Source organism: Gouania willdenowi, chromosome 4 (assembly GCF_900634775.1).
Source record: "Gouania willdenowi chromosome 4, fGouWil2.1, whole genome shotgun sequence".
NCBI lineage: Eukaryota > Metazoa > Chordata > Actinopteri > Blenniiformes > Gobiesocidae > Gouania > Gouania willdenowi.
Window position 1 is genome coordinate 37,324,822 of NC_041047.1, and position 22,920 is coordinate 37,347,741.

At 40.4% G+C, this 22,920-nt stretch overlaps 1 protein-coding gene across 10 annotated transcripts in view; it reads left to right on the forward strand.

The window, feature by feature from the left end:
- The first annotated feature begins 459 nt into the window (after nucleotides 1-459).
- kif1aa (kinesin family member 1Aa) overlaps nucleotides 460-22,920 on the forward strand; it is a 110,779-nt gene continuing 88,318 nt past the window's right edge. For 6 of the 10 annotated variants that reach the window (XM_028444756.1, XM_028444751.1, XM_028444752.1 and 3 more), the window contains exons 1-2: nucleotides 460-825; nucleotides 8,378-8,539. In XM_028444756.1, the coding sequence (XP_028300557.1) occupies nucleotides 8,434-8,539 (106 nt within the window). In that variant the 5' untranslated portion in view covers nucleotides 460-825; nucleotides 8,378-8,433. The remainder of the gene's footprint in view (nucleotides 826-8,377; nucleotides 8,540-22,920) is intronic. The other 4 variants (XM_028444758.1, XM_028444761.1, XM_028444759.1 and 1 more) reach the window with 1 other exon arrangement.

Consider the following 22,920-nt stretch of genomic DNA (forward strand, 5'->3'; position numbering starts at 1 on the left):
CCTACCTTAAAGAAAATATATGCATCCAAGCTTTTGTAAGTCCTCATCTTCTCCATCGTGTAGACGCCAGGGCTGTTAATACCTTGAGGTGCTTGGTATGGACATGATTCCAAACCAACCAGATGTAACTTACCTTCATATCATATCTGATGAACTATTCGTACAACATTGAGTAAAACATTTGTGTTGTCCGCGGTAAATAGTGTAAATCGCGGTTGTCAGGCAAATGTTAACCCCTAGTAAGATGGCAGAGGGCGTTGCTAAGGCAAATGTCCCGGATGATGAAGTCAACGCGAAAAGGTGTATAGTATCCTGGTAAAAGTGTGATAATTTAACTGGCAATTTAAAGACATTATAATTGCACCCCATTAGAAATTCTAATGCACCTAATTGCTTAAACATATTGTGAGGTATAAAGTACCACAGCGACTCAGGGAGTTCCAAACCTTTTTTAAGCCACTTGATTTTAAAGGTACACCGCAGTAAGCTGCTGCTCGTCGGTTCCTCCCTCGGTGGTGATGTCACCGCCACCGCTCACTGGAGCTCCAGCATCCTCACCGAGCACAAGGAGGAGACAGCAGAGCCATTTTGACCGCCTCTCCTTCACCTTCAGGCAGACTTACACGGACATTATCCCCCCTCACTAGTTTAATCTCCGGGCTTTGCTCTTAGGGGTGACCGAGCGGAGGCGTTCGCCCCGTGCTTCAACTCCCTCGGCTTCCCGCGGCGTCCATGGGTCGGAGGAGCGGCTGGTAGCCGGAGGAGGAGGAGGAGGCTCGGACACGGAGAGGCGACACACGGACGCCCGGTCCGGACCACACTGAGGTATGGTTGAGTTTGTACTGTACTGTACTGTAGTGTAGTGTAGTTTAGTCTAGTGTAGCGTGTTTGTTGTCCTCCATTGTGCGGCAGCTTTAATGACGGTGTGATGTTATTGAGTCAGTGTCAAACCTCCAGGGATAAGAAGGGCTGAGGGTGCGGCCATTGACCGGCCACAGACACTCACAGACGGGATGACATTAATGTCACCTCGGCCTAAGGCTTCCATCAAATCTACTGGTTTTAATGCAGTGACAGTGGGAGAAATAAAGAATGAAAAATCAACTCAAAACATTGGATTTCATTTCACAACATCCAACATGACGCAAGAAGAAATAATAGCATTGGCATTTACAAATATCACAGTGATTATTGGTTACAAAAAAGAAGATAAAAACATAATATAACTGTGAGAAATCAGTGGAAACTGTTAAAGGAAATGATAAAAACGCTAATCTAATATTATACAAAGGGTATAATATATGTATTGTTTAGCTCAAATAAGTACAAAGATTTGTCATCAAGATTTATTAATATAATTCAGGTAAAATTATTCTTTAGAAACCTATAGAAATAAACAGAAGAACAATTTAACATGAAATGGTTTAGAAAAATATATATATATTTTATATATATATATATTATATGAAAAGACATTTTAAACTGCAAACTATTAAAAATGTGTATTGTATCGATCAAATAAAGTAAAATTTGATTTAGAAAAAATAAACATTGACTTTATTTGATATTCATAATTAAATATAAACAAATGTCAAACTTGTGAAAAATTAACCACAAAATAAATTATTGGACCTTTTTTGTCATTGTTTAAAGCCTAAAAACAGCTCTTCCTAATTAGCTGTGAGAGATAAACATTAAAAGAATAATTAATATAATAGAATTAACATGATTTTACCCAAATAATTATTAAAAAACAATGAATGAATGGTGTCAGTATCTCAGTGCAATAATGGTGTCCGCCCTGTTGAGCCACATCCTTAACTGATTTACTACATGGATGTGTTTCTCTTCCTTTAATTGGGTTGGAAGTGGATTATCATTTTCAGTCACTTCTTCTAATCAAAGTAGATACAGTTTCCATTTCTTACACGTAATGACCATAGTGTACGTGGCATTTATTCAACAGAACTCAGTGACTGGGGACTCTGCTCTGGTCATTAATCAATGCTTTTTTTCTTCCTGCGGGTGTGGACTTAATGGAATTATGCTCGAAGAACCCTGGTGTAAGCTCACACCTATGAGGAAGAGGAGGAGGAAGCACTGATGAAGGCTTCTGTCGGGAAGCAGTAGCAGGGTGACACAGCACATTCACATTCACAGGATTCAATCAGGATGACGGACATCTGAGTCACAAATGGACGCTCCTGATGGGAAATATTGATCCGCTTCCTTTGATATCACACTGTGACATCACAGCAACTGATCTGAACATTTTTTTATACCATTTTGTGCGTCACTAAATTAATGAGTACCTTATGGAGATCTTTTTATGGTCAATAAGTGCTGATTTATGCCCTTTACCTTCTTTCATGTGATTCACCAGGCAATGGCATACACATAGTGCTGTTTATTTCCTATTAGGCCTGGGTAATATATTGAGATTCAAGATACATCGACACCATTACAATATCTCTTATAACAATATATATTTATTTCATAGCTTATTTTCTTTACAAATATTAGTTTTTAGGAGTTTCTGCCTTCAGAACAGCCTGAAAAGCTCTGTTAGGTGGATTACGGAGTGCGTCCTAACCCAGACCTTAATCTTAACAAGCCACACTACAGAACTCACTCACACGTGCTGTCCCTTATAGGAGAAAAAGCCAAAAGTAGCACATATTGTGCAGCTGTTTGTTAATAAGGCTTTATTGAGTCAAAAATATCAAGTTTTATATCATTGAGTTATACATTTTGGTCCATATCGCCTCGCCCAATTTTGTATATATGTTTTAAATGTTTGTAATGTATTATTGTCGGTTAATTATTAAGATCTTTAAAATTGGCTTGTCATAATATGTGTTAAATTATTAATTGATGTAAATTGCTGGGGAGTTGGGTCTGGACTCCTCCTTCTTTTCAAAAATTGAATAGTCCCGCCCAATGTCTGGCGCCCTGCTAAACAGTCCTTTGGAAATATGATGATGGATATTTAATATTGTATTTTGAAGGAAAAACAGCCCAAAAAAGGGTGTCATAATTATCTGAACCAACACATTAAAAACACACTTCAGACGAAGCTCTGCGTTCATTTCCAGTCGCATGTTAACATGATCACTAATCGAACTGTAACACGTAGCGCAAGATTTTGGGCGGAATTGTACGTAAATTGTCTGTTTGTCTGACATTCAGTCACCGTTTTTTTTGTTGAAAAATAGCATGTAAATGTGTGATGTCCCAAAAATGCATGTGAGGCATTTCCATGTCATGTTGTTGGGGCCTAATTTTAAATAAAGAGAAAAAGAGTGGGGTACAAAAAAAAACCCAGGTCAGATTGCCCATTTCTAGTTCCAAAATGTGAATTGCGTTTCTTCCGTCCGTTTTCCACGATCATGGGAAATCGGAAGTCAATGCTTATTTAATACAGTATCATATATATATATATATATATATATCGCAATGTATATCGTATTGCTTAGTGTCGAGATATATCGTATCTTGATGTGCAAATAGTGTATCACATCATGTCGTCGAATTCATGGCAATGCACACCCCTATAAATAAAACAAACTGAAAGCACAAGATTGTGTCCGCACAGTTGGAGCGGCGAAATATTGCGATTTTCTCATACGTCGGTCAGTGTATGTTTTGGTCATTGAATTTTCAGTTCCGAAAAGGAAATTGAAAAACAAAAAACTTTTGGTTATTTTGTATTTGTTATCAAATTGAAAAACTAAGATTTAAATTAAACGCATATTTCTTTATCGAGATCAAGAACAAATAAACGTTTAAAAATCAGTTGATTTTACATTTTTGTTTCTAAAACCAAAAAACTGAAATACCAGAGGACAAAAAAAAAACACTTGTTTTTCAAGATGGTGAAAAAGTTGTTTTTTTCTCTCCAAAATATATGAATTATCTCTATATTTTCCCATTAATACTTTTGCTTTTACCAGCGTAATTTTTAGGCCGGGCTACCGGACTAATAACGCCACTTACTTTGTTGTTGTGGTTCTACTTGTTTTTGTTGTTGTGTACACTAGTTAAAATCACTACGCCTCTGTTATTTGTAAGCGGATCAGGCTGAAATTTTGTTGGTATAATCTATAGATGTGTACGCATTGATGCTCTGAGCCCGATTTTTGATTTTATCAATTTTTGAATATTGCGACAGTTGGTGGTACCGAATCATTGACACATACCAATATATGAATGGGGCCCATTACTCTGTATATGCCACATGGGCCGTTAATGTTTGTTGAATCGAGCTGTAATTTGACATGGATATTCAATGAGCGGATGTCTAGAGCCTCTCGGAGATCTTTTTTCACTCTGTGGAACTGAGTCATTTGACTGAATTCTCGGGAACGTGGTACGTGCTAAGCGACGTTCCGCGGACCTGGCTGTAGTTCATCCCAACTTGTTTATTCAAGTATCTATACTTTTACTTGAGTACTGAAGACTAGAACTTTTGCCACCTCTGCACATATTGAGATAATGCACCCAGCCTTATAATACACTGATAATTTGTGTGTGTGTGCAGATGATAAAAGGACTTTGATAAACTCCTATTGTTACTTCTATTTGGTGAGAGAGACAATGTGAAGAGCAGTTTGTAAACCCTCAGCACTGACTGAAGGCAGGGGCTGATTTATGGGAGGTTTTAGTGTCGTTGTCAGTGAGTGGAAAAGCTCAACATTAAGCTGCTGCTGTTTCTGCACTTCTATTGTTCCTGCTGGCTGCTGTAGGCGTCTCCTCTGGGTCGCTGACCATGCATGATCTGTTCATGGTCGAGCCGACTCACTGGTGTCCATAAAACGTCAATGACGAAGGGAAATGTTCTTTTTCTATGGGTTGAAGTTTATAGATTTATTTATAGATCACTTTATTAGGTCTGTGTGTTCAATGCCAGACACAACCATCACATCCATCTCTAGGGTTTAAAGAGACATATGTTAGAATAAACTGTCTATTGAATGTCTCCACAATGGATTCTTTTGTATGTAGAAGAAAACTGAAACAAAGTTATTGTGGGGGTCTCCTGATCCGATATTGGTACCGGATAATAGGGATGTGAATCTTCCAACAACTCATGATTCGATTGGATTCTAGTTCTTTGGGTGACAATTCGATTTAAACTGATTCTTGATTCATATTCAATACTCTTAGCAACAAAGGTTGCCATTTAAAACTGATTATGTTGAAGAAAATTCTGCTTTCCCAGCTCCAATCAAGTAATTCTAAAATTGTAAATACAAAGAGTTGACATTTATTGTGCTCACCTTGTAAAATACAACATTTCTTTGTCACTTTCTTCCTTTCAGGTTTCTGTGGCTCCAAAGTTTAACATTACAGTGAAATCAAAAAATAAAAACTCTTTCTTTCAACAAAAGAAAACAATAAAATTAGATCTCATTTCATTGATACCAAAAAATAAACATTTAACTGTTCAATTTCTGTTCAAATAAGTAAACAAGAATACCCACTTATTAGATTCAAAAGTAAACATTTGAGAACATTTTAAGTTAAATATGAAAATAAAATCTGACATTTAAGTACCCATGGTGTTTATTTGCAGATTCAAATATAAATAATAAGTACATCTCAACTTTATGAGACTACAAGGTAGTACGTTATAGTGGTGCAGATCTTTTGAAATGAAACAAGCGATAGATGTAGTTATTTGTCTAGCCCGTTGAAAGGTTAGTAAAGTGATGGAGTGTGTGTTGTGAGTTGGTAGTGGCAGCTGTTTTAGCCCCGGGTGATGTGGAAAGATGTGGGCTCGCATGTTTTAAGTGTCCCTGAAGTAGCTGATTTTCATTTTGCAGAGTTTGCAAATTGCATATGTCATGTCAAGCTCCTTTTTTCCCGGAAACTCTAGAATCCAAGGTGCACTCAAACATTCAGTGAAGACGGGGCAGAGTGTATTTCTCGCTTTTCCATGCAGTAATGCTACCAACATTCAGCTTGCACATTGGTTTCTTTCCAATATCAGCAAAAAAAAGAGTATCAGTCTATATCGGCCTACATCTAAAATCTTCAATATCAGCGCTCCGATACAAGCAGTCCATTCCAGACTTCGCTCCAGCACTTCTAATTAGGGATGCACGGAATATTCTGCCACCGACTATATTCGGCCAAATATTGCATAAAAAAGCCACATTCGGCCTTCGGTTTTGTGAGACAAATGCAAGGACGAATAGTAGCGTATGACGCAATCAAACAATGTGCAGTGATTTTGAGCAAGAAAAATGTATGCGCGTTGCTATAGAACGAGCAGAAGCAGCTCCTCCTTTCCACACACAAACACAGCCAGACTCTCTCCTTTCCGTTTATTTTTTTCCTTCGTCCGTCACCGCATAAAAGTTGGAAACCTTCCAATTCCACAACCATTAAAAATGTCATAATATTCAATAAACATTTACTTTCTTGAAAAAAACATGTCTAAAACATTATTCTAGACTATTTATGAACTATTTAAAAAAAAATAGTGAAAAACTTAACAACCGCATTCGATAGTCGGTATTCTGCCAAGCTTTTATATTTTTTTCGGCTTCGGCCTCAAATTTTCATTTCGGTGCATCCCTACTTCTAATGAATGGATCAGTTTTTCTCATCTCTACTGTTGCTAACTATTGTACTCTGTAATGTCACTTGATCAAACCTTTTCCAACACTACAAAATAAGTTTTTAAAGTATGGACCGTATATGATCCGTGCTGGTATCGCATCGGGCATTACTCAATGTGCAATATCGGCATTGTATGAGAAGTGAAAAAGTTGTATCGGGAAACCCCATTGAGGACTCTTTGTTTATAATTCAGTTTTTTGGCATTGTTTTGGCTGCTTTTTGTTGTGGCCATTTAACCTTTAAACAACAGAAGTGGTTGTCTGGCAGTTCTGATCCCTTAACTATATAAGCCTGTTTATTTATTTAACATGGACAATGTGACATTTATTCATGCACAAGTTCCAGATGCATTGCAATAAATGCTCGTTTATCCACAGAATATTTTGTACTATGACAATCTGAAACCAGATTCTGAAAGATTAGACTCCACTTTCATCAGAATTTTTTTTTTTTTTCTAGCTTGTTTTGTTCTTCCGTAATCCGCAGTTGAATAAAGGCAAGTTTCACACAAATCGCCAGTTTGTGACGAAAAGCTGAGAAAAACGGCTTTTTCTGAAAAAACCTATTAGTGACTTTGAATCAATTTTTTTTGCTTAGTGACACCTCAACATTGGTTTCCTTTTATAAAACTACAAAAACAACATTGAGACCGGGCTTTTGATGGCAAAATTATTATTATTTTGTAATCTATGTCAGAGTTGAATGGATTTCTTACTGTATTTTGGCCGTCCTCCAAGTCTCTCCCCTCCGTCAGTCTGCACACGCACAACTTCTTACCCCGTTCTTTTGATCGTTTTATCTCACCATCGCGACACTCTCAATAGTCCACTTAGTTCCACACATGCTCTGGTCCAGTGTGCACTGCTGGGAGCTGCTGGGAACTTCAGCATAAACTCTGAAGTGCCATTTTCTGTCTTTTAAACTCCTTTCCTCTCCCTCTGAGCCATGCACATAACGGGTGATCTCTCATCCAAAGGTGCGCTGCTGCCACCCGTTGGTCACTACATCATGGTACAAGTTAGATATTCCCCAGAGAGCTTCGGCACACTGTCTCCTCGCAACCCCAGCTGAAAAACACAATTCACGTCTATAGACGTCTATAGACGTGAATTGTCTATAGACAATGGATATAGACAGTGGAGTCTATAGACAGTGGAGTGCCATTCACGTCTATAGACGTGAATGGCACTCAATGAGTTAAGAACACGAGAGTTACCATTTACTGAGGCCCTTGTGTTGAATCGATTTGATGCAGGATATCTTGTATTAAATTCCCCAAACTGGAGCCAAGCCAAATAAACACTAAAAATTTTCTTAAGATTACAGTAGATAACTAAGCTTTCAAAGCCAAACATATTGTACTTCCCTGGTACCAGACAATGGTGCCATCTTACAGGGTTTTTTTGTCCATGATTTTTAATTGAGTGCAGGAAACCTGTGGGATTTAAATAGTTTTCCAATTACTAGTAATGATAATAATTACTGTTACAATGAAACCTGCCCCAAAAAACAGCATATACTTAGCATTGACCATGGGACTTTGATGATTGGCTGTGAGACCATGTGAGGAAGTTGTACTGAGTTTAAACTTAGCAGAGAGGCTGTTGAGGATTTGGTTTATTGTAATTTGTGTTATTTAGTTTTTAAACAATGGAGGCGATTTGTATTATGCCTTATATTTTAAATTAATCTGTGATTTTTGCAACCCATGTATAGATTCTTGATTGATTGGATCCTTCTTTTCGCACAGGTTCTACAGGCCTGAGCACTAAAGAAGGCACCAAGAGGTGCCAGGAAGGCAACGCCATGGCAGGAGCTTCAGTGAAGGTGGCGGTTCGCGTCCGCCCCTTCAATTCAAGGGAAATAGGAAAGGAAAGCAAATGCATCATTCAGATGTCTGGAAACACAACCAGTAAGTGCTTTTATTTTGTTAAAACATCAATACTTTCTTGTCTTCTTCATAGCAACGAGAGGGACTGTTTAAATCTCGGGTAAAAAAAAAAAGACAATAATTTGGCCAGTGTTTCTCAAACTAAGGGTCCCAACACAAACTGTATCCTTTGTAGGGCCGTAATATGTTTCACTTCTAAATTCTAAATGTTGTGATAATTAGGGCCCAAGCACAACGGTGCGTAGGACCTTATTAGTGCCATTGCATTTTAGGTTGTAAGCAGGGTTGGGCTCAGTTATAATTGTAATTGATAATCAATTACAAGTATAACATAATTGTAATTTAACAGTAATTGAGGTCAGATAATTACGGCCTGAGCACAAGGACCCTATTGTAATGCACTTCTTTTTATTATTATTTTTCTTTGAGGGCCTAAACACATTCAAAAACTTGTGAAAATTTTAAAGCATATTAAGCCAAGTGAAAAATTTGATATTTTGGGGGAATTGGACATGTGAATGGCAAAATGATCAATGGCGCCCCCTTGAAAATTGTATTTGCTCCCAGCTGGGACTTATGACATCATGACTGCAAAATTCTGACATCATCATTTTCTACAGTGATGACATCATCACAGACAGACAGTTTTAAACATACATGTTTATTTGGTTGTGTTATAAAAAAATCTTGACAATAAAGTTGAATCTTTATAGATGTAAATATTCCTCTTAGCAGCCTGTTCACTTGGATGATGTGCTACACTTGTGGACGTTATTAAGAGTTTGTAGACCTAATAGATGCTAATTACTTATAGCAGCTTTCATTTGTGTGGCAAAAGAATGAGTTATGGTTTAACCCAACCGTCATTCATAGTCATAGCGCCACCTATTGGTAAAAGGAAATCATAGGCATTATATTTGCACAAAACATTGCAGGAAAGTTTGTGACATAATTTTTGAAAATGGTCAGCTACGTCTCAACACTTTAACATTTCTGCCACACCCCGACATGCAACACACCTCAACGTGCTCCACTTCCTGACATGCGTGTGGTTGTGAGGGCCCGTTCATCGCTGCTTGCAGCTTTAATTATGTTTGGAACCTGGTGAGTCTCAAACATTTTGTTTGGGTTTCAAGATCGAAAAGTTTCTTCACCAGGATTAGAGATTAGAGAAATAATTAATTCCATTTTACTCTTTGTCTCTCATGCAGATCATTTCACTCTACTTATTTATGGCTGTTAATAAATGTGTAAACAGTGCTCCCTTGGTAGTCAGTTCAGGTTTTATGTTTCTTACACCTTCACACACTTTTATTACTGTATATGCAATAACAAGTTTTTCCATTTTATTTTCTTTATTTTATTAGACTAATAAAACATTTTTTAATCAAATAGGAGCTTTAGAATTATTACTTTATCAGATCTAAACTTTGTAAAAACCATTACTATAATAGATGTGAGCAAAGCAGGTATTCTAAACCCTGCTGACAACCACTGAATAACTGCAGGTCTTAATATCATACCCACTCCATTGTGCTTTAGGAGAAATAATCTCAGCTAAATTTAGCCTGATTATTTTGAATGCTTTGATAAATAATCCGGCCTGGAGTGTAGAAATAACCGAAAGTGAAACAAAGGAAGAATGGGTTTGATAGGCCGTGGAAACCTGATATGGATAGATGCTACATTTTATCACGTTTAGCGTCAAGTAGCGATGCACTGAAAATACGGCCTCTTTGTCTAGACTTTTATCACCAAAACAACATGGCCGAAATAGAATATTGTGATTACACAAGCTTTGACAAAAGTTGGCCTGACTTTAAACTTTTAACAGGATTATTGAGTATAAAGATATATAATTGTAGTATTAAAGAAACCATAAATAATAATCCATTCCAACGCAACCCCAGAACATAAACTGACAGAGGAAATTAACGTGATGTCAGATGTGCATAAAGCAACAAACTATTCTAGTTTCTGTTCTAAATTGCATCAACATTAACAAGAATAAATATTCAAACAAGTAGTAAACTGCTTCTCAAAGTTAAAAACTTCTCAGCCTAGTGCTGAGTGAGAAGCAGAGAGAGGGAAAGAAACACACACACACACACACACACACACACACACACACGCCAAACCTCCAGCAGCTGCTGTTAACTAGAATTGCGTCACAACACGGACCCATGAAATAGCTAAGTTAAACAGTTAAAAGATGCTTTGAAAGTTTAAAACCTGCCATTGGGGTTGAAGAGCTTGCTTGCTTCACGCTCTGCTAGTGGGGGGAGGGGCTCTGCACTTTGCACTCTGTCTGCAGCAACACAGAGCAGCTTGTGGCAGTCGCTCTTTATATAAAGTGGATCGGCAAACGCAGCAGTGCGCATCAGCCGATGCGGATACACGTAAAACACGCAAAAATTGTCCGATTAAAGCGGCCAGCCGATAAATTGGTCGATCACTAATCTTTAACCCTTTACTACTTATAGAATGTTCAAACCACAGAAACTTTTTAACTTTATTCTCACTGCTCAGTAACAGATGACGTCACGTCCTTTTGGTCTAAAAAAAAAAAACCTGGCTTGGGTAAACCAGGTCTTAACTGTAGGGCTGGCTCGCTTCAGAAGACTTTGATGAAATACCCCCCTGGTGTCAAAAACCAAATACACTAAGGCATGTTATCATGTTGGTGGAGCGTATGCCGTGGGAATAGCACACGGAGGAGGAGAAGGTAAAGTATGACAGCCTGGTCAGTGACTTGCATAAGAATGGCTGGAAGGCAAGGCGCTTACCAGTAGAGATTGGGTACAGAGGCTTTGTTTGGCATCACAGGGGATAAGAAGAGGAGGGCCATCCACTACAACAGAGGCAGCAGAGAAAGTCTCTTGATGGCTGTGTAATCAACCTCAGCCGGGTCACCAGAGCGAGGGTTTCTGATGTTGAAAAGACTAGAAACACCCAAAGACCTCAGGTAACATCACTTATGATGTGCCCTAGCTTTTCATCAGAATTGTCCGTTGGCATGCGTTTTATCGCGATAGCCATTAATGTAATGGTACTTATAATTGGCATAATAATTTATTCAGTTTTTTGGCCTTGGTTATCTCATTTTCAGTTTTGGCAATAATTTTTATTTCGGTGCATCCCTCGTGTTGAGGAATGCTGTTCAGAGTGCTACTCATTGGATTTAACTGAGCACCTACTGAGCAGACTGGAAAGACATTTGATACGGCCTTTGCAAGGTAAAGCTGTTCGTAAATAATGGATGAGGCTTCGTGAAATATTTACGGTTTGGCCTAATTTAGCCACCTCCCTTCTCCTGCCTCACGTCACTGATGTCTGCGTATCACGCTGGGTCTTCTTTTTGGGCTGAAAATGTAAAACCTTCTTGTTGAAAAGTCAATGAGTGTTCATGTAACAGCTAGATTAGACTGAGTCTACTGGATTTCTACATACACTGTATGTTATGAAATGTCCTTAAAGACGGAGATCTTAAATTGTGTTTTTAATCATATTAAACCTTTTAATGTAACTTGTTATCAAAAATAATGAGGATGTAGATGCTGTGTATTACTGGGGTTGTTATAATGAAGATTTCATTTTTCCTCATTTAACACCCTATATTAAATGTAATACATTTCAGAAACATACTAGTAACTGCTTAAATACAGCATGTATAGAAAAGTATGGAATTTGATTTTAGGATTTTCCAGATCTGGAGAAGTCTTCAAGTTTCACTGCTGTATCAACACACTGTTTGTGAGCGAACTCATAATGCGTGGATATCACGAATCCAAAAATAAAGGAAGCTTAAAGCAGACTTTGTGTGAAAACGTTTGACATCTCCAACATGGGGGACGTGGTCATTGTGAGTCAGATGCAGAGGGAAAAACACTTTATTTGTATGAGCTCTATTATCTTGCTCTAATTATTAGATGACAACAAATAATTGCATCATCTTTTTACATGATACAAATCTATAACTCAAATGTCACAATTTTTTTGATTTTCTGTTCCGAGACGCCTGGAAATTAGGGTCTGGAAAAGTATGAAATTTTCTCATTTCAAAAGTGTTGGAACCGTGAGTACCTAAAAACAGGTTGATTCAAATAGCAAATAAAACATTTCTAAATGTTTGGGTTTCATTGTGTCTTTTTGTCTTTGGATTGGCTTTGAAAAATCACATAGTGGTTTGTATTGGAGCATGTTCGTGAAGACAAATTTAAGAAGACAGTGCTTTAGGATGGATGGTTTTGAGGAAGGTTAATTCATCTGAGGCTATCATAATTGGGGTGTATTTTGTTCAAAGTTATTATAGGAGTGTCCTGATCCGATATGTATTATTGGATATCTTTCTGATATGGCAAAAAAACGAGTATCAGGTGATATTGGCTTGCATTTAAAATCTCTGATGTTAGCAGTCCATTCAATCAATCAATCAATCAATCTTTATTTGTATAGCGCCAAATCATAACCAATGGTATTTCAAGGCACTTTACAGTAGAGCAGTCTTAAGGACGGACTCTTCATTTTATGGATACACACATATGCATATATACCTATATACACATACATATGTATCCCACACCCAACATGAATTCATCATGGCGGCAAGGAAAACCTTCTGTTAAGCAGCAGGAACCTTGTGTGGGTCCCATTCCTATGATGAACAGCCATCCACGTTATGCTGTGTTGGGTGTGTGCAGAGGAGAGGGTGGAGACAGAGCCGCTGAGACTCTGTAACTCCACACTAAGGATCCCACGGACCTGCAAGACAAAAGCCAGAAGGAGTACAGGAGCAAACACACAAGGGAAGAAGCAGACATAGAGGGAGTGTTTGAGAGAGGAATGGGACCCTCTCCGGTCCCTCTCTAGCCTAAATGACCTCTCTCTTAATGCCCTCTCCAACCGAGCATGCCAGACCCCCCCCTAAAAGCTTTACCAAAGAGGAATGTTTTGAGCCTAACCTTAAAGGTAGAGAGGGTGTCTGCCCCCCGAACCGTGGTTGGTAGATGGTTCCAGAGAAGTGGGGCCTGATAACTGAAAGCTCTTCCTCCTATACTACTTTTAGAGACAAATGGAACAACGAGTAGTCCAGCATTTTGAGAGCGTAGTGTTCTGGGGGGATTGTATGGCACTACAAGCTCCTTGAGATAGACTGGTGCCTGTCCATTTAGGGCTTTATAAGTGAGAAGAAGAATCTTGAATTCTATTCTATATTTTATGGGAAGCCAATGCAGAGAGGCTAATACAGGAGTAATGTGATCTCTTCTCCTAGTTTTAGTCAGTACACGTGCTGCAGCATTTTGAACCAGCTGAAGTGTCTTAAGCGACTTGCTCGGGCAGCCTGCTAAAAGAGAATTACAATAATCCAGTCTAGAGGTAACAAAAGCATGGACTAGTTTTTCGGCGTCGCCCTGAGACAGGATAGATCTGATTTTAGCAATGTTACGGAGATGAAAGAAGGCAGTTCTGTAAGTTTGTTTTATGTGAGAGTTGAAGGATAAATCCTGATCAAATAGAACTCCAAGGTTTCTAACAGTTGTGCTTCGTGCCAGAGTAATGCCATCTAGGACAGTTAGGCTAGCATAGGTTTCTCTAAGGTGTCGTGGGCCCAGTACAATGACCTCAGTCTTGTCTGAGTTGAGAAGAAGAACATTTTGGTCCATCCAGGCCCTAATGTCCTTTAGACAGACCTCAAGTTTAGATAGCTGATTTGTCTCACCTGGCTTCATTGATACATACAGTTGGGTATCATCAGCATAGCAGTGAAAGTTAACAGAGTATTTTCTCATAACATTACCAAGGGGGAGCATATAGATACAGTGCATGGAGCGGACCTACCCGGACTCTTTTATCATTGTGCTTGGTGACTTTAATAAAGGGGACCTCTCACACCAGCTCCCCAAATATAGACAATTAATTAAATGTCCGACCAGAGAGGAGAAGACACTGGATCACTGTTACACCACACTAAGCAGTGCTTATCACGCCGTTTCCCGTGCTGCACTGGGCCAATCGGACCATTTGATGGTCCATCTGATTCCTTCATACAGACAGAGGCTGAAGCTCTGTAAACCTGTGGTGAAGGAATCTAAACAATGGACCAGTGAAGCAGTGGAGAAACTCCAGGAGTGTTTGGACTGGACTGACTGGGATGTTTTCAGGTCTGCGAACAGTTCTCTGGATGAGTTTACAGACGCTGTGACGTCCTACATCAGCTTCTGTGAGGACAGCTGTATTCCATCAAAGACCAGGGTGAGTTATAACAATGACAAACCCTGGTTCACAGCTAAGCTCAGAGGGCTGAGGACAGACAAAGAGGTCGCTTTCAGGAGTGGAGACAGAGCCAGGTACAGAGAGTCGAAGTACACGTTTGAAAAGGAGGTGAGAAAAGCCAAACGTTTGTACTCAGAGAAGCTACAATATCAGTTCTCTGCAAATGACTCGGCTTCTGTCTGGAGAGGGCTCAGGCAAATTACAAACTACAAGCCCAGAGCCCCTGCTGCTGCTAACGACCTCTGCCTGGCCAACAGTCTGAATGAGTTCTATTGTAGATTTGACAGACAATGGGACAGACCTGACTCCAACCCCCCTCACACCTCTGACCAGCCTCACTCCAACACCTTCACCCCCCACATCAAAGCTACAGTTTCACCCCAGCTGCCTACAGAGGCTCTCTCCCCTATCTTCCCCCCCTCCTCCCCCCCTCCTACAGAGACACCTTTCTCCATCAAAGAGAGAGATGTGAATAGACTTTTCAGGAGACAAAACCCCCGTAAGGCTTGTGGACCGGACTCTGTCTCTCCCTCTACCTTGAAGCACTGTGCTGATCAGCTGTCTCCAGTGTTCACAGACATTTTTAACACCTCACTGGAGACATGCACCGTACCAGCCTGTTTTAAGGCCTCCACCATCGTTCCTGTCCCTAAAAAGCTGAGGATCACAGGACTTAATGACTACAGACCCATCGCTCTGACATCTGTGGTCATGAAGTCCTTTGAACGCCTCATGCTCTCCCACATCAAGGACATCACCGACCCCCACCTGGACCCCCTGCAGTTTGCCTATAGATCCAACAGGTCAGTAGACGATGCTGTAAACCTGGCTCTCCACTTCATCCTCCAGCACCTGGACTCCCCAGGCTCCTACGCCAGGATCCTGTTTGTGGACTTCAGCTCTGCTTTTAATACAATAATCCCAGCTCTCCTTCAGGACAAGCTTTCCCAGCTGAACGTGCCAGACTCCACCTGCAGGTGGATCACAGACTTCCTGTCTGACAGGAAGCAGCACGTGAAGCTGGGAAAAACCATCTCTGCTCCCCGGACCATCAGCACTGGATCTCCTCAGGGCTGTGTTCTTTCTCCTCTGCTCTTCTCCCTGTACACCAACAGCTGCACCTCCTCTCACCAGTCGGTCAAACTCCTGAAGTTTGCAGACGACACGACCATCATCGGTCTCATCGCTGATGGAGACGAGTCCGACTACAGGTGGGAGACAGACCGGCTGGTGTCCTGGTGCAGCCAGAACAACCTGGAGCTCAATGCTTTAAAGACAGTGGAGATGATAGCAGACTTCAGGAAGAACCCAGCCCCCCTCACCCCCCTCACCCTGGGAGACTCTACAGTGAGCTCTGTAGAGTACTTCTGCTTCCTGGGGACCATCATCACTCAGGACCTCAAGTGGGAGCTGAACATCAGCTCCCTTATCAAAAAAGCTCAGCAGAGGATGTACTTTTTGCGGCAGCTGAAGAAGTTCAGTCTGCCAACAAAGATGATGGTGAACTTCTACAGCTCCATCATCCAGTCCATCCTCTGCTCCTTCATCACCATCTGGTACGCTGCAGCTACGGCCAAGGACAAGGCCAGACTGCAGCGTATCATCCACTCTGCAGAGAAGGTCATCGGCTGCAATCTGCCCTCCCTCCAGGACCTGTACGCCTCCAGGATTTTGAGGCGTGCAGGAAAGATTGTGGCCGACCCCTCCCACCCCGGTCATAAACTGTTTCAATCTCTCCCTTCTGGTAGGAGGTTTCGGTCCATCAGGACCAGAACCTCCAGACACAAAAACAGCTTCTTTCCCTCTGCCACCATCCACATGAACACACCCCAAGTCACCCACTGAACCCCCCCCCCCCCCCCCCCCCCACCCGATCACCACCTCCACCAGCTTGATACCTGCTGCACTGTATATATATATTTATATTTATATTTATCCTATTTATCCTTTATTCTCTATCTATCCTTTATTTATCCCTCATCCTTTATATTTATCATTATTATTATTATTATTGTTGCTGGGTTGTGCTTTGTTGTTCTGTTTTTATTTCTTTTATTTCTTTTTGTTGCTTGTTTTGTGCACCAACCACCAAGTCAAATTCCTTGTACTGTCCTCAAAACTGTACATGGCAAATAAAACATTTCTGATTCTGATTCTGAAGAGGATTGGACCTAGCACAGAGCCCTGAGGAACCCCGTAGCTTACTTTAGTGTACACAGAAGACCTATTATTCACGTGTACAAACTGGTACATTTAGGTTTAGGGCAGTCCCTGTGATTCCAAGTAATTTCTCTAATCTCTCTAGTAGAATATAGTGATCTATAGTGTCAAAAGCTGCACTAAGATCTAATAAAACCAGCACTAAGAGTCGTCCTTCATCTGAAGCCCAGAGTAGATCATTAGTTACTTTAACTAAAGCAGTCTCTGTGCTGTGTTGAGCTCTAAAACCTGACTGGAAGTCCTCGAACAGGCTGTTGTTTTGAAGAAATTCACAGAGCTGAGCCGCCACAACTTTCTCAAGAATCTTTGAAATAAAAGGAAGATTAGATATAGACCTGTAGTTTGCTAAAGTGCTGGAATCAAGAGTAGGTTTTTTGAGAAGGGGTTTGATTACAGCTACTTTAAAGGACTGTGGCACGTAGCCTATTGATAGGGATATATTTATTGTCTCCAACAAAGATGGGCAGACTAGGGGAATAACTTCTTTAAACAGCTTAGTTGGGATCGGATCTGAAAGGCAGGTCGATGGTTTGGAGGATGAGATAATAGAGTTAAGTTCCTGAAGTCCTATATGTGTGAAACAGTTTAGGTTAGGCCTATTTACATTTAATGGTACAGCAGGCCCAGGTGAAGGCAGGGAGTGGCTAATTTTATCTCTAATCTTATGAATTTTATTGTTAAAAAATGTCATAAAGTCCTCACAGCTGAGGGCTAGAGGAATCATGGGCTCAATAGAGCTCTGACTTTGTGTTAGCCTGGCTACAGTGCTGAAAAGGTACCTCGGATTATTTTTATTTTGTTCAATTAGTGAGGAATAGTATGTAGATCGACTATGTCGTAAGGCTGTCATGTATTTACTATGGCTTTCTTGCCAGAGTATTCGTGACTCCTCTGTTTTATTGGAGCGCCACATTCTCTCTAATTTACGGGTTGTTTCTTTGAGTGTGTGAGTTTCAGAGCTAAACCACGGAGCTTTCCTCTGACGTTTAATAGTTTTTTCCCTCAATGGGGCAATTGAGTCCAAGGTGGATTTTAGTAGACTAGCAGAGCTATCGACAAGCAGATCCAGTTGAGAGGGGTTATAATTAATATCATAGTTATTTATTGGATGGTGCACTGAGTTTAAGGCAGCAGGAATGGCCTCTTTAAATTTAGCCACAGCACTATTGGACAGATTTCTACTCGTAACTATTTTATTGCACAGTGTGAGATCCTCTAGGATAATGTTAAAAGATATTAAAAAGTGATCTGATAGCAGAGGATTTTCGGGGTAGACTTTTAGTTCATTAATATCAAGGCCATATGTTAGAACAAGATCAAGAGTATGATTTAAACGATGAGTAGCTTCATTAATAGTTTGAAAAAAGCCAACTGAGTCTATTAGGGACATAAAGGCTGAGCTCAGGCTATCACTATCTTTGTCCACATGGATATTAAAATCTCCTACTATCAGTATTTTATCAGAACTGAGGACTAAGTTTGATATAAACTCAGAGAATTCTGATAGAAATTCAGAATAATGGCCTGGAGGACGGTAAATTATCGCAAATAAGACTGGCTGGCAGGTTTTTGATTTGGTATGAGATAAATTTAGAACCAGGCTTTCAAAGGAAGTGTAGTTGGCCTTTGGTTTAGGATAAATTGGGAGAGAGGAATGATAAATAGCTGCTACACCACCTCCACGGCCTATGTCTCGTGGCATATGAGTATTTAAATGACTGGGAGGAGTGGCTTCATTTAAACTAACATATTCATCTTGATACAGCCATGTTTCAGTTAAACAGAATAAATCAAAGTTATGTTCTGAGATAAGGTCATTTACTAGTAGAGATTTGGATCTCAGTGATCTAATATTTAATAGAGCACATCTAATGGTTTTATGTTTTGGTGTTTCTAGATTTGAGATTTAAATTTTTTTCAGATTTTTATAATTGATAGCTCTTTTATTTGATTTTATGTTAAAATCATTGTGAAATATGGGTCGAGGGACAGACACCGTCTCCATAAAATAATATTCTCCACCATCACAACAGTTGCCATGGCGATGAACACAGTTATCATAATAGCAATGGGAGGGAAACTGTCCTAAGGCAAGCGCAGAGGGGCGTGGAGGACTCCCCCTCTGTAACATGGTCTCATTCATGAGATGTCATAACAGTGACTGTGCCATGTTTTCTGATAGTAGAGATGCTCCCTCCAAAGTAGGATGGATTCCATCTCTCCCTATCAGGTTCGGTTTTCCCCAGAAGGATCTCCAAGTATCAATGAAGCCCACCTCGTTTTCTGGACACCACCTCGATAGCCAGCGGTTAAATGATGACATGCGGCTATACATGTCATCACTGGTCAGATTTGGTAAGGGACCAGAGAAAATTACGGAGTCCGACATTGTTTTAGCATAAGCACAAACTGATTCAATGTTCACTTTGGTTGCTTCCGACTGACGACGTCGGGAGTCATTAGTGCCGACATGGAGGACTATCCTATCAAACTTACGATTACTCTTTGCCAGCAACTTTAGATTTGATTCTATGTCATCCGCTCTGGCCCCTGGGATGCACCTCACGATGCCCGCTGACTTCGCTAGCTTCACGTTTCTCACTATGGAGTCGCCAATTATCAGAGTTTGTTCCCCGGTGAGTGTGCTGTCCTCACGGAGGGGGGAGAACCTGTTTGAGACGTGAACATGGTGGTGTCCCGAGCGGCTTTTTGACCTTCGACTATGCCTACCACGGACAGTAACCCACTCATTGCTGGCCGGGGGGGAGGCTAAGCTAGAGCTAGCATGGTCCGCACCGGCTAGGTCCTGCTTGCTAGCTTCGGTTTTGGTATCAGGGGTGCGGAACCGCTTCTCCAGATTGTTGATCCTCGCCTCCATATCTAACAGTACGCTACACTTTATGCAACTACCATTGTCCCTAAAGGAGGACGAGGAGTAACTAAACATCTGACACACCGGGCAGGAGAGCGGAGGGGAGGAGAGAGAAGCCATAGGTGCTAAATTTAAGCTAAGCTAAGCTAAGGACAAAAGGAAGTTTAAAGGAGATTACACTGCCTATAAGAGGCGAGATTGCTTTTTACTTAACCTTCGTACGTTTAACTCTACGGTAAAAAATTAAAACAAGTGTTTTCAAGGCTAAAATATCAATGACAACAAGTTTGATTAGAGTTAGCAGAACACAGGAGTAGAGCGCTGCAAGCAGCGGTAGAGCGTAAACAGGAAATGATCGATACGTCAGCACGTCACCATTCCAGACTCTGCTCAGCACATCTGCAAAATGGGTGAGTTATTCTCATAGCTACTGTTCAGAATCAGTAGGGAAGACCAGTTAACGAGGCCCGTGGCAGTGGGGAAGAAACTGTTTTAGAGTTGTGAGGTTCTGGTCCTGATGGACTGGAAACCTCTTGCCAGAGGGAAGAGTTTGGAACAGTTTGTGTCCAGGGTGGGCGGGGTTGGCCACTAACTACCCTGTATGCCTTAGAGTCCTGGAGTGAAGTTAGATGGCAGCCAATGACCTTCTCTGCAGAGCAGATGATACACTGCAGTCTGACCTTGTCCTTGGCCGAAGCTGCAGCACCAGATGATGATGGAGCTGTAGAAGTTCACTATCATCTTTGTTGGCAGACTGAACTTCTTCAGAAGTATCCTGTGTTGAGCTTTTTTGATCAGACTTAAGGTCCTGGGAAATGATGGTCCCCAGGAAGTAGAAGGATTCCACCTCCACAGAGCTCACTGCAGAGTCTCCCAGAGTGATGGGGGTGAGACGGGCTGGGTTCTTTCTGAAGTCTACTATCATCTCCACTGTCTTTAGAGCATTGGTCTGTCTGTCATCCCCATTATAGATGAGCCCAATGACGGTTGTCATCCGCAAACTGTTGCTGACTATTAGAGATGCACCAAAATGAAAATTCTTGACCGAAAATGAGAAAACCAAGGCCGAAAACCAAAACACCAAAATAAATTATTATGCAAATTACTAGTCCTATAGCGTTTATGGCTCTGAATGTGTACTAAACTCACTAAAATTGAAACATTGCAAGTGTATAAATATATATTAATGCTTCAAAGAATAAATATTTTGAAAATATGAAAATATTTGTTTAGCACTGACATTCCAACAATGCACAATATAAAATAAAAAAAAAAAAAAAATGTCAAACTTGTCCCACTCATAGATTAAATAATGTTGTACAGAGCCATAACTGACTGCTGAAAGAGAGTCAAATTAAATATGTTCTCTCACGTCATCACAACATCCTGTTTCAGTCATCTTTTTTCGGTGAGGAAAGTTTTTTTTGGTGGCCGGAATTTCGGTGCATCACTAATTACTGATCTCTGTTTGAGTAACATTCTATACTACGATCTGTGCTGATATCGTATCAATATCGGAATAGGCCAGTATGCGAGGGTGCAATATCTGTCAATCTATTGTATCGGAAGTGAAGTAGTTGTATTGGGACACCCTTAGAAAAATAAACTTGTGTGAAGAATATTCTTCAGCAAGTCTTTGGATAGTCCTTGCTGAGAAAACCATACAGAGCCAGAGCACATGGCATCCATTTTATAGCGTGACCAGCAAGAATGATCTAAAATGTTGTGCTAATAAGGATGTCCTGATCCAATCAAGTGATCGGAAATCGGGCCTGATCACGTGATTTCAGACTCGATTGGAATCTCCCGATCAGGATTCAGATATATATGTATATTTATTATCATTATAGGGGTGGGCAGTATAATAATAATGCATCAATTTTATATAGCACTTTTTTGGACACTCAGAGTCACTTTACAGAATTAAGGGATTATTCTTTCACTCCGCACTTAGTGGTGGTAAGCTACTGTTGTAGCTACAGCTGCCCTGGGGCAGACTGACGGAAGCAAGGCTGCCAAAGTGCACCATCGGCCCCTCCGACCACCACCAACACTCACTCACACACTACATTCATACTAGGCAATGTGAGTAAAGTGCCTTGCCCAAGAACACAATGACAGATACCACTGGGGTGACTGCCACCCCACTGTGGCACCTGGAATTCTCAGTGGTCTCCATCCAACCACTAACCAGGACCAGACCTGCTTAGCTTCCAAGATCTAACGGGATTGGCCAATGACAGGCTGGTATGGCCAAATATCGGTTTGTATTTTCATTATGATGTTTAATATACCGCCATACCAGTATATTGATTACACAACGTTCGGAACACTACGTGCTCCGCACAAGTGTTTGTTTGTGTGTGCATGCGTGTTTGTGTGATTTGCGTGTGCGAGCGTATGTTTGTGTGTGAGAATAGACCATCCTAAGTCAATCTACTGCAGTATTTCTATATCAAGCGCCTACAACAAGACGTACAGGTGTGTTCTAAATCACCCTCACACACTTTATTTCGTAAGCAGCTAATAGTTTACATGCTCTGCACCTGTAATACCAACAAAATTAAGTTGACATACTTCTCATCAAGAAAAACATACATTTCAATCTGTGAAACTAAATGAGGAGAGTAAACATTAAGAGTGCAGTTCCTAAAAGAACATTACTGGCCTTACTTTACAGCACTGTGACGCTTTTATTTTTTTATTTGTTAACATGCCTGTTGGGTTTTTTAACATGAGGCACTATTCATTTTTATTTAATATGATTTATTCTTACACTAAAGTCTAACTTGATTTTTTTTTTAAATGTATTGCTTGATTGATCAAGCTACATCACAGAAATGCTCTGTTTATGGTTGAATATTAAAATAAGGTGAATAAAATAAATAAGGGACATCCTGGATCTGTTTTTTTTGCTCTTCTTTTCTTTATGTATTATAGAAGTATTGGATCGGGACTCGGTATCGGCCAATTCTCAAAATCAAAGGACTCGGTGCAAAAAAACCTGATTGGGACATCCCTATGTGCTAATACACAT